The sequence below is a fragment of the Dendropsophus ebraccatus genome, chromosome 3 (assembly GCF_027789765.1).
Source record: "Dendropsophus ebraccatus isolate aDenEbr1 chromosome 3, aDenEbr1.pat, whole genome shotgun sequence".
Lineage (NCBI taxonomy): Eukaryota > Metazoa > Chordata > Amphibia > Anura > Hylidae > Dendropsophus > Dendropsophus ebraccatus.
Window position 1 is genome coordinate 11,692,685 of NC_091456.1, and position 12,356 is coordinate 11,705,040.

The 12,356-nt window shown below is 43.6% G+C and overlaps 1 protein-coding gene across 4 annotated transcripts in view; it reads left to right on the top strand.

Moving 5' to 3' along the window:
* The window catches only part of DNAH10 (dynein axonemal heavy chain 10), a 117,173-nt gene that overhangs the window by 12,890 nt on the left and 91,927 nt on the right, over positions 1–12,356 (top strand). For all 4 annotated transcript variants that reach the window (XR_011362084.1, XM_069960925.1, XM_069960926.1 and 1 more), the window contains exons 11-19: positions 527–721; positions 803–973; positions 5,708–5,884; positions 6,103–6,273; positions 7,801–7,970; positions 8,717–8,868; positions 10,235–10,396; positions 10,749–10,956; positions 11,128–11,284. Coding sequence is in view for 3 of the 4 variants with exons in the window: in XM_069960925.1 (XP_069817026.1) it covers positions 527–721; positions 803–973; positions 5,708–5,884; positions 6,103–6,273; positions 7,801–7,970; positions 8,717–8,868; positions 10,235–10,396; positions 10,749–10,956; positions 11,128–11,284 (1,563 nt within the window). In the remaining variant the exon portion in view is untranslated. The remainder of the gene's footprint in view (positions 1–526; positions 722–802; positions 974–5,707; positions 5,885–6,102; positions 6,274–7,800; positions 7,971–8,716; positions 8,869–10,234; positions 10,397–10,748; positions 10,957–11,127; positions 11,285–12,356) is intronic.

A 12,356-nucleotide genomic window follows, 5' to 3' on the forward strand; every position in this document is an offset into this window, starting at 1 on the left:
ATGACTGCTATCTGGGCAGGGCGCAACTTAGCCACACTCTTAGCCCCACCCCTGTGACTTCATAGATTCATAGGCCCCGCCTCTCAACGGCCATTGGAACAGGCCAGCCTAAAGGTCTAGGCCCCACCGCCTCTAGGTTGGCCCATACCAATGGTCGCGAAGGGGCGTGGCCTATGCAACAATGTGACGGGGCCAACTGTGGTGTTGTGGGCGGGGCTAAGTGGCGCTTCCGCTGTGAAGCCCTGCCCAGATAGCACAATCCTCAGATGATAAAAGATCACTTTTACTGGAACACGCACCATGACGTATGATATAAAAAGGTATGAAAACTGCCAAATTTACCCTTTACACCTGTGTAGAGATGTCATAATGCAAAAAGGGGGGGAGACAGTGTCACTTTAAAACAATAAAACAACAGAATATTTTCAGCTTGCTGGACTACCACCAGCCTCCCGCATGTTAACGACGTAACATTTTATTACCGTAAATGAATTTATAACAAGCTTTATCTTATTCTGATACGCAGGTTGTTGAGGAGTTTTACAATATTTTTGGCCCAGAATTAAAAGCAGTCACTGGAGATCCCAAACGTATCGACGACGTATTGCATAGAGTTGATGGTCTTATCAAACCAATGGAAGCCCTGTCTTTCGATCCCTTCAACATAACCTATGCCCATCAATGGAAACTTGTCATCGATGACTTTAAGAATGAAGTCAAGGTATGAAGTATATGGCAATTTAGACAATGGGCAATTTCAGTAGCTGAATGCTGATGTTTCTGTTATGTGACATATAAACAGGCCATTGAAGGAGAAGCCATACATTTCATTGATGAATCATTTAAAACTCTTCGCTCAGCCGAGGCCGCGTTTGACATGCTGTTGAAGTTTAAGCACATTCGCTCTCGAGAAGCCATCAACAAGCAGATGATGATGAAATTTAATGCTATTCTGGAGCAGTATTGTAAAGAGGTAAGAAGGGAAATCATGGCTGATCTATAGAGCGTTGCATCTTTTATGTTATGCGTCTTGTATTTATAGGGCACCTTGTCAGGTTTACATCTCTTTGCATTCATAGTCCACCAGGTGCCTAAAAGCTATGCTACCAATCATCTATGTAATAAAAGATGTGTAAAAAGGGGAATGTGGTTGTTTTTTTTGTTTTTTTTTTTTAGTCCCTGCATGGGGAAAATAACTTTTATTACACTGTGATTTCAATATAAATGTTTTTGTATACAGCAAAAGAAAAAAACAAAAAAACAATTAAACTGGAAACATACACAAAACACAGTAAGGGTACTATTACACGGAACGATAATCGGCCGAATCAGCCCGATCCGGCCAATTATCGCTCTGTGTAAAAAATACAACGATCAGCCGATGATATTGGTTTAAAAATATTATTGTCGGGCGCTGACCGTGCATCGCTACGTGTAATTGACGATTTACATTACCTATCCAGGCTGCAGGGCTCCTCTTGTTATCTTCATCTCCACGGGTCCTGCACGCTCAAGCTTCAGAGCGGCCTGTATCAGCTGACAGGCTGCTCAGCCAATCACTGGCCGAGACCGTTGCAGCCTGTGATTGGCTAAACGGCCTGTTAGCTGATACAGGCCGCTCTGAAGCTGCAGCACGCGGGACCCAGGGAGAAGCAGATCACAAGAGGAGCTGTGCAGCATGGATAGGTAATGTATAAAGTTTAAGCAGGGGCTGCAAGGACATCGGTAAAGATGTCCCTGCAGCCTTTGTTAAACGATAATCCCAGTAAATGAGTGCCCATCTAGCAGATCGGCACTAGTTTACAGTTATTATCGGGCCCCCATCGGCCCGTGTAATAGGACCCTTAGACTTTCCTACAAGTTCCTTATGAGCTTATAAAATCATTAAAAAAAAATCAATTTAAAGTTAAGTGATAGTTGACTCTTGATTCAATTGAAAATGATTCAGTTAAAGTGACACTGTCACCTCCTTTTTGCATTCTGACATCTCTACACAGGTGTAAAGGGTAAATTTAGCGATTTTCATACGTTATTTCATATCATACGTCATGGTGTTTGTTCAAGTAAAAAGTGTCCTTTTATCATCTGCGGATTGTATTAAGTGGGCGTGGCCTCGCAGCATTAGCGCCACTTAGCCCCGCCCCACTTAGGTGCACTAAACTAATAACCTTCAACCTCTGTTCTCAGGCTGCCCACAAGTTAGGTTCCAGTCTTTGACCCTCCCCTAAACAGTTCCTGTTGCTGCACCACTAAAACAGTAATAATATCTGCCCTCTCTTCTTCTAAGTTGTACATCAGTGACAGGTACTGACATCCAATATTCTCTTAATGTTGCTGGTCATAGTGCCCCCATAATGACATCCCGTATTCCCTTAATAGTGCCAGCCATAGTGCCCCCATAATGACATCCCGTATTCTCATAATAGTGCCAGCCATAGTGCCCCATAATGACATCAGTATTCCCATAATAGTGCCAGCCATAGTGCCCCATAATGACATCAGTATTCCCATAATAGTGCCAGCCATAGTGCCCCCATAATGACATCAGTATTCCCATAATAGTGCCAGCCATAGTGCCCCATAATGACATCAGTATTCCCATAATAGTGCCAGCCATAGTGCCCCATAATGACATCAGTATTCCCATAATAGTGCCAGCCATAGTGCCCCATAATGACATCAGTATTCCCTTAATAGTGCCAGCCATAGTGCCCCCATAATGACATCAGTATTCCCATAATAGTGCCAGCCATAGTGCCCCCATAATGACATCAGTATTCCCATAATAGTGCCAGCCATAGTGCCCCCCATAATGACATCAGTATTCCCATAATAGTGCCAGCCATAGTGCCCCCCATAATGACATCCACTATTCCCATAATAGTGCCAGCCATAGTGCCCCCATAATGACATCAGTATTCCCATAATAGGTCCAGCCATAGTGCCCCATAATGACATCAGTATTCCCTTAATAGTGCCAGCCATAGTGCCCCCATAATGACATCAGTATTCCCATAATAGTGCCAGCCATAGTGCCCCCCATAATGACATCAGTATTCCCATAATAGTGCCAGCCATAGTGCCCCATAATGACATCAGTATTCCCATAATAGTGCCAGCCATAGTGCCCCCCATAATGACATCAGTATTCCCATAATAGTGCCAGCCATAGTGCCCCCCATAATGACATCAGTATTCCCATAATAGTGCCAGCCATAGTGCCCCCATAATGACATCCACTATTCCCATAATAGTGCCAGCCATAGTGCCCCCATAATGACATCAGTATTCCCATAATAGTGCCAGCCATAGTGCCCCCATAATGACATCAGTATTCCCATAATAGTGCCAGCCATAGTGCCCCCCATAATGACATCCACTATTCCCATAATAGTGCCAGCCATAGTGCCCCCATAATGACATCAGTATTCCCATAATAGGTCCAGCCATAGTGCCCCCCATAATGACATCAGTATTCCCATAATAGTGCCAGTCATAGTGCCCCCATAATGACATCAGTATTCCCATAATAGTGCCAGCCATAGTTCCCTTATAATGACATCCAGAATTCCCATAACATTGCCGGCTATAGTGCCCCCCCACAATGGCAGGAATGTATACAGTATGGTCAAACAACTACAGAGGGGGGGGGGGGGAAGTATACAGTATGGGGACTACCTGCAGAGGGGGATGTATACAGTATGGGGAAACAACTACAGAGGGGGGGGGGGAGGTATACAGTATGGGGACTACCTGCAGAGGGGGATGTATACAGTATGGGGACTACCTGCAGAGGGGGATGTATACAGTATGGGGACTACCTGCAGAGGGGGATGTATACAGTATGGGGAAACAACTACAGAGGGGAGATGTATACAGTATGGGGACTACCTGCAGAGGGGGATGTATACAGTATGGGGGGGAGGTATACAGTATGGGGACTACCTGCAGAGGGGGATGTATACAGTATGGGGGAACAACTACATAGGGGGGAGGGAGGTATACAGTATGGGGGGGGGACAACTACAGAGGGGGGGAAGTACTCAGTATGGGGGAACAACTACAGAGAGGGAGGGAGGTATACAGTATGGGGGAACAACTACAGAGGGGGGGGCGGAAGGTATACAGTATGGGGGAACAACTACAGAAGGGAGGTATACAGTATGGAAAAACAACTACAGAGGAGGGAGGTATACAGTATGGGGGAACAACTACAGAGGGGGGAGGGAGGTATACAGTATGGGGGAACAACTACAGAGGGGGAGGGAGGTATACAGTATGGGGGAACAACTACAGAGGGGGGAGGGAGGTATACAGTATGGGGGAACAACTTCAGAGGGGGAGGGAGGTATACAGTATGGGGGAACAACTACAGAGGAGGGGGAGGTATACAGTATGGGGGAACAACTACAGAGAGGGGAGGGAGGTATACAGTATGGGGGAACAACTACAGAGGGGGGATGTATACAGTATGGGGGAACAACTACAGAGGGGGGATGTATACAGTATGGGGGGAACAACTACAGAGGGTGAGGGAGTTATACAATATGGGGGCTACCTGCAGAGGGGGATTGAGGTATACAGTATGGGGGGGGGGCAACTACAGAGGGAGGAGGGATGTATACAGTATGGGAAAACAACTACAGAGGGTGAGGGAGTTATACAATATGGGGGCTACCTGCAGAGGGTGAGGGAGGTATACAGTATGGGGGAACAACTACAGAGGGGGGGAGGTATATAGTATGGGCAGGGCTGTATTAACAGCTGCTGCTGCTCTAGGCAATAAACCTGAAGACGCCCCATCTTTACGCACCTATTGGCGATACCAGACCTGACCAATACCACCATACCCCCCACCCCCCTGGAAAAGACACCAGATTTACTTGCAAGTCTGAACGGGAGGAGGGAAACTAAAAAAATAAAAACAAAAAAATTATTTTTTTCTGTCCCTCTGCTCCAAGGTGCTGCCCCCCTGCAAGGTGCTTCCCTAGGCACCGGACCACGGGTGCCTAGTGGTAAATACGGCCCTGAGTATGGGGACTACCTGCAGAGGGTGGAGGGAGGTATACAGTATGGGGGAACAACTACAGAGGGGGAGGTATACATTATGGGGGGACAACTACAAGGGGAGGAGGGGGGTATACAGTATGGAGACTACCTGCAGAGGGGGATGTATACAGTATGGAGACTACCTGCAGAGGGGGATGTATACAGTATGGGGGAAAAACTACAGAGGGGGATGTATACAGACCTACCCCGTTAATAATCCCTTTTCTTTGAGAAACAAATAGAGGACCCTGTCTTATTTTCGGAAAAACACTATAGCAATGCTCCTGCCTCTTACATTATATACAGGTATCATTTATGTACAGTTTACATTTCTTGTGGCTTCATGCTAACAATAAAATATACCTTAGGTGTTCACCACTATCCGCCATCTTGTATAAAGTCAGAGACTTATAGTAAATTATCCATCCAGAAATAAGTTGAATTTAACCTACAATAAAATCTCAAGACAGGAAATATAACAACAAAGCCGAAACAGACCCAGCTGGCCTACATATTCTGGTGTTTGGGGACCATTGGGGATCTGCCAGGAACAGCAGCTTTGGCTGTAATGTCCGTGACCACTTCAAGCCCCAGACATTAGCCACACCAGGCTAGCCATCTTTTCTGTCTGTAACGGAAAGCTGACTTCTCATTTTAGGTTGACATAGTGAACAATCTGTTCATGAAAAACCTGGACGCTCCGTCTTTATACAAGAACCATCCTCCGGTGGCTGGGGCAATCTATTGGGAACGGTCACTTTTTCACCGAATTAAACACACCATCGTTCGCTTTCTGGAAATGGAAGAGATGTTAGCAAGTGAGCATGGGAAAATGGTAAGTTTTCAAGACGTGTGCCCACCCAGAAGCATCCAGTAATGTGTGACATTGGCCTAGTGCCATGACGCCCAATCTATGGCTGTCAGTGCATGCTGGGAGTTGTTGTTTTTGTCATTAGATGAAGCTACTGGTTGACATGACATCACCATAACCTGTCATTATTAGAAGTCAGACTATTGAGGTTACTCATTCATTACTTATTTTTGCTTACTTAGGCGAAGGCAAAATATCTGGAAGTTGCAAGAAGGATGAAGGAGTATGAAGACAAGAAGTACGCAGCCTGGAAGGAGAGCACAGATCAGACCCTGCCAACCTTGCTGAAGAGAAGTTTACTTGTGAACATTCATGTACCTGGTCTTATCACCAACGTATCGCTTACTGAAGTGGTAATAAGGCAGTACTTCCCTGAGTCATAAGGATGTTATATCAGTACAGTGACCCCCATCCCCCCCCTGCTGATACGTGATGACCTCAGCATGGGATGTATTCAACTTATGATTGTCTTTGAATGGCCACTATAGTTCGGCCAAAAGTATTTTTCAATATGTTATTACTTATGTACAGTTAGACAAATTCCTAATATACATTAGTTATGGGAAATGCACATATAGGGCTATTTCTTTTAATTTAGTAGATCAGAGAGTCTTCAAATTCTCTCAAAAACCGTGACGTCACAAATCAGTTGTAATTCCTATGGACTGTCCAGCAGGGGGCGCACTATACATAGAAGTCAATGCTACTGTATTGTTTCTATGGATGTCTACGTAAAATGTAATGTAATGTACAGTATGTTTTATTGATTGAATACATTTATGGAATACTTTGGGCAGCAAGTGCCCTTGCTCCCCAAAGTATTCCATAAATGTATTCAATCAATACATTTGGAGGGCACCGAGCAGGGAGGGAGAGAGGTGCCTGTGCATCTACCTCCCCCCTCTATCCCTGCTCGGTGCTGGACACATATACACTTTACTACTCCTGAGCAGATGATGGGGCAGTAGTACCAGGGCCATCCCAATCACCAAACAACCTAACTTTCCATAAGTAATAACATATTAAAAAATATGTTTTGGCCGGAGTTGTGCTTTAAAGGGAACCAATCAGTAGGATTGTGCTGATATGGTTTCCTGCAGCACAGTATAGATCTACTGTGCAGCTCACAGAGCATATACCAGCCGCCAACTAGTCATCTGGGGGGGGGGGGGGGGACAGTCTGTGACTAGTTGACTAGTCAGTGCGGGGATGGAGGCCACTAATGGGTTTCTCCTCCTTTCAATCATATCCACACTGCATGCTGACAGGCAGAGAGTGTTGACTAGTCACGAGTGGCTCCCTGCCCAGAGGACTAGTTGCCGCCCCTCTCCCAGCTTTGTGTGGAGTAATAAAACATCTTTGCCCCATATAAAGCTACTGCTGACTGGTTCCCTTTAAGGCCTTATTCACACTTTCCATAAATTTGCCCATTATTGCAGATCTGCAATTATAGACAAATTTAGGGCCCCTCGATTTGGGCTATTCACCCTATCTGTGGTTTTACAATTAGTCAATAGAAGTCTATGGGATCTCTATATATTTAATGGACGTTACGGATGTTACATCTGTAACCTTGGCAAAAAATACAGATCACTTCAATTTTAACTATCACCTTCCCTTTTTTTATTTTTTTTGTCGGATCCACAGCGTGGATGCACTACAGACAATTTGTTTACAGATTGCGGACGACAATTATTGAAATATTATACTGTCCCCAAAAAATCACTGAAGGTGTGAATGAGGCCTAAGGTTGCAAATGTCATGGTGTGTGGGGTAAAAAAAATCTGACCTGTGAAATCAGGACATCCATAGTTTACTTTCATGATTGTATGTTTGTCCTAATAGAACAGTTACATCTGTCTTATGCTTCTTATTTGCAGGATGTGGACCAACTCAAGGCTGACACCAATTATAAGAATGTGCACTACAGTGTGAACTTTGCTCCAGAACTGCAAGAAATCATTACAGAAACCAAACACATGGAGCAGCTCGGCTTTTCTGTTGGTGAATTGCCAAGGAACGTGGCCCTACAAGAAGACAAATTCTTAAGGTGGTTCATCACTATGGAAGTCCCTTTAAATATAGCATTTTTACTGGTGATGAGAGGAAAACATAGAACCACCTTTTTTATTGTTAAAGGGATCGTTCATAAAAAAAAAATAAAAAAATATTTCCAATCAACTGGTGCCAGACAGTGCCAGAGATTTGCAATTTACTTCTATAAAAAATCTCATGTTTTCCAGCACATATCAGCTGCTGTGTGTCCTGCAGGAAGTGATGTGTTCTTTCCAGTCTGGAGAGCGGGATTGCTTTTCTATGGGGATTTGCTACTGCTCTGTACAGTTCCTGACATGAACAGAGGTGGCAACAGAGAGCACTGTGTCACACTGGAAAGAATACACCGCTTCCTGCAGGGTATACAGCACCTGATAAGTACTGGAAAACTGGCGATTTTTTTAATAGAAGTAATATACAAATCTCTGGCACTTCCACTGCACTGGAGATGGACCCAGCACCCCCAGTATCCCCACCCCTTGGTGACGCGGCCAGGCTTGATTCTAATGGAGGCATGTCACTGAGGGAGGATAGATAATCATTACACTCGGGGTGCCGGGCCCGGCCAGAAACTGAAGAAGTTGTCGCCAAGCACAGTAATTGGGCGACTTTAGAAAAATGGATTGCGGGATATCTGTGCAGGCGCCGACAAGGTAGTAAAAAAAATTAATTAACTTGGGAAATTGTACAGTCGCTTTCAACATTTCTACCTAGGTTCTAACATTGTTAACACGTTTGCAGGTACATCGATGACATGAAGCAGATTCTCGCCTCTTACGAAAAATTGCTACAATCGCTAAATGAAGCTGAAATTCAACTTCTTGACAATCACATTCGAGAACTTCTGAAAGTATTTAGATCTGGATACAGACGATTGAATTGGAACTCTTTAGGTACCGACATTTTACACAATAAATCTGTATTATTTTAGCTTGGCTCATCAGCTTCTTCTTAGGATCAGGCAAATATTTTCAATATTTCAATTTGGAGGCTTATTCTCTAATAATAAATCAATAGATTCACAGCCAAACTCAAAATATCAATGAACCGAAAACACTAAGACGTTTAGGAAATATTAAGGAATATTAAACTCTCAATTTATTGGAATGCACTTGAAGACACCTTAAAGTATATAGGTGAATAGTATACTGGCATAAGTATAAGTACAACCCTACAAATGTCAAAGCATAAGCCAGAATACAAAACCTTGCCGGGGTCCGCACAACTGACAATCAGAATGTAAAACTGTAATAAGCAATGGACAAACCAAGTAGTTACAAGGTCTTTCAGTCAAATACAAGATAGTATAGACAAGAACAGAAGAAGCATATAGATAAAGCAGAGTATACAAGAGAAAGTATCAAGAATTGACAAAGTAAAAGGGGCCCCAGCCAGACCTGACGTACATTTCGCAACCTTGCAACTATGTGGTTTATCCATTGCTCCATGTAATTGGAGTGGCAGCAACAGACCGCCGCTAACTTCAATGGGCCACCCAGACAATCTAAAGCTTCTATTACACAGGGCGACAAGTGGAAGCAAGCAAGTGCTTTTTGTTCACTGCGGGGGAGGGGGGGGAGGATCGTCCGGGCATGCCTATAGAAGATAGTGGCGATCTGCTGCCGCCACTCCTCTCAGACAGCGTGACGGCTGCAGACCGCTGCTAGCATGATTGTTGCCGTTTCAACATGTTGTCTTCTATTACACTAAGTGACTATTGTTCGTAACGGTCTGTATCGGCCAAATATGGCCGTTAATCGCTTTGTGGCCTTTAGAATCATCCAGGCAGCCCCTCCCTCAGCTCCCCGTGTCCCTCCGCTCTTCCTTACTCACTGTCTGTGTGTGTAATAGCACAGTTAGTGACCTGGAATGAGAAGGAAGCGAGCGCTGAACTCACAGGCCGACGCTCGCTTCCTCCTCAATATTGTGCCGTGTAATACGGCCATAAGAGATTCCTTTAAAGGGGAAATATCAACAGGTTAGACGAGTGTAACCTGCTGATAGCTCCCTATTGCACAGGGGGCGCTGAAGATGAAGGTATGTCTTTACCTTCACCCTCACCACAGTTTTAATGTGTTCCTCTGTCTGGTAAGGTCATTTGAAGTATTGTCCCGCCCCTAGATCACCGATTCACCCTAGACGGCCCGCCTCTTCTAGTGATTTTGATATATATATATATATATATATATATATATAAATTGTATATGTAATACATATATACATTCAAATATCTAAAACATTGATGTTATTTATTCCTAGGTATTGGCGACTTTATTAACCGTTGCAGCCAGGCAGTCTCAAAGTTTGAGTCTTTGGTACATAAAGTCCAGAAGAATGCAAATGACATTGACAATAAGCTTTCCGCTATTGAATCTGCAAACCTTTTTAAGTTTATCAATAAGAAGTCCACAGATCTTCCAGGTATGTAATAAATGAATCCATGTGGATCAGTATATGTATGTGGATCAGTAAACTGCAATTAACTGTGACTGGATCCTCTAGGCTCCGGTTACATCATATGGTCACAACATACTGTAAAATTGTAGCCTGTTAAAAGGGGAACTATCAGGAGGTTAGGCGAATGTAACCTGCTGATATGTCCCTATTGCACAGGAGATGCTGAGGATGAAGGTATGTCTGTTACCTTCCTCCTCAGCGCCGTACCCATGCAGTGTAATTCTTGGTCCAAAGCACCGTCAGGACCATGTTTTATGTCACTTTGTGGCAGCAGATGAAACACCTCTGTATTCTTATCATTGCTTCTTTTTTATAGGTGTGAAGGAATTCTTTGAATACATTGAAAATGAACGCTCCAGAGACATTGAAATTATGGTTAGAAAGTATACAGCCATCGGGTCTATCCTGACAAAAATCGAAGGCCTGGTGGTTAACACAAACACTGGGAAAAATCCTCAAATGGCCCAATATTATGCTTTCTGGGAAAACAAAGTGTACACCACGCTGACAAAGATGGTGATAAAGTAAGAAAAATCTGCATTCTTCCTTGGTTTACTACATGGATTTTAACATTGGAGTTATGGATACCTCCATTTTAGTTGAAGGGGCAATATACTGTAAACCTATCAGGCTTCTATTAGGAACCAAATAAGTATTTAATTTTTTTTTTTTTTTTTTTTTTTTTTTTTTTACAGGAATTTCCAGGCTTTTAATGCAGCTATTATAGCAAATGTTCCTCTATTTCAAGTTGAAACCATCCTGTCTGCTCCAGAAATAATCCTTCATCCTAATTTTAATGAACTTTTTAAATTGATTGTCCAGTGCTACAAGGGATGTCTTGAAACCACCAAGGTAACATGAGTACTTTATATCGAATGAGTAAAACAGAGTGGGGTTAAAGGGGTATTCCAACTTAAAACTAATTTGTCCCCTATCCACAGGGCAAGTTAAGACAAATCTAACCATCCCCCCCCCTCCCCCCAGGATCATGTAGGACATTAGGGAGAAGCTGTTGAGCCAGTGTGATAAATAACTCCCCTGGTATATGACCGGCCATTTATGAAGAAGCAGGAGTCGGAATTGGTCCTGATAAAATTCAGGAGTCGGAGTCGGAGTTGGAGTCAGAGCTGCGGCTTACCGACTCCACAGCCCTGGCCCCTGCACAGATGATTGACAGGCAGAGAGACCCATTAGTGGTTAACCATGTTTTTGTGTAGGCAAAAAAAAGGGATCTGTTTCGATCCTTATTCTCATACTGTAAGTTAACTGAAAATTGATCCTGACAGGTGACATCTGCATCCATTTTTACTATCCATTTTTGCATCGTTTTTTTTTTTTTTCCCCCATAAAACAGATACAGTCAACAGACAGAAAAAATGCAGTGTGAATCCAACCTTAGTGTTGAGCGGACTTGCAGAACTGTTTAGATTTGGCAATGTTCTCTGTTTCCGAACACTCGGCATTTGGTTCTTGGTGTCTGGAGAAGTTGGATCCCACCCTAGGGCTACCAGGAAAACATGGATATGGCCTATTGCCTATGGCTGTATCCATGTTTTCCACGACTCTCCTGACGCAGAGAGCTGAATGCAGAGCGTTCGGGAACAGAGATAATTGCCAAACCCGAAATGTTTTTTTTTTATTATTTTTTTTTTTATTGTTTTTCAACCAAAAACATTTTACAAATATCTGTCACAACAGCGGGAAACACTCCCGCCAAGAGATTTATGCAAAGGTTACCACATATATGCAATAAACCAATGATACAACATAGAAGATAAAACCAAATAAGTAATGGGAGAAACTCTACCCCCCACCCCCCCAACCACCCCCCCACCCACTCACGGTCTCAAAGTAAACACATGGCTACGTAAACGCATCTGGTGCTGACGCCTTAATGAACCATAACCTCAAGATGTCACCTTAA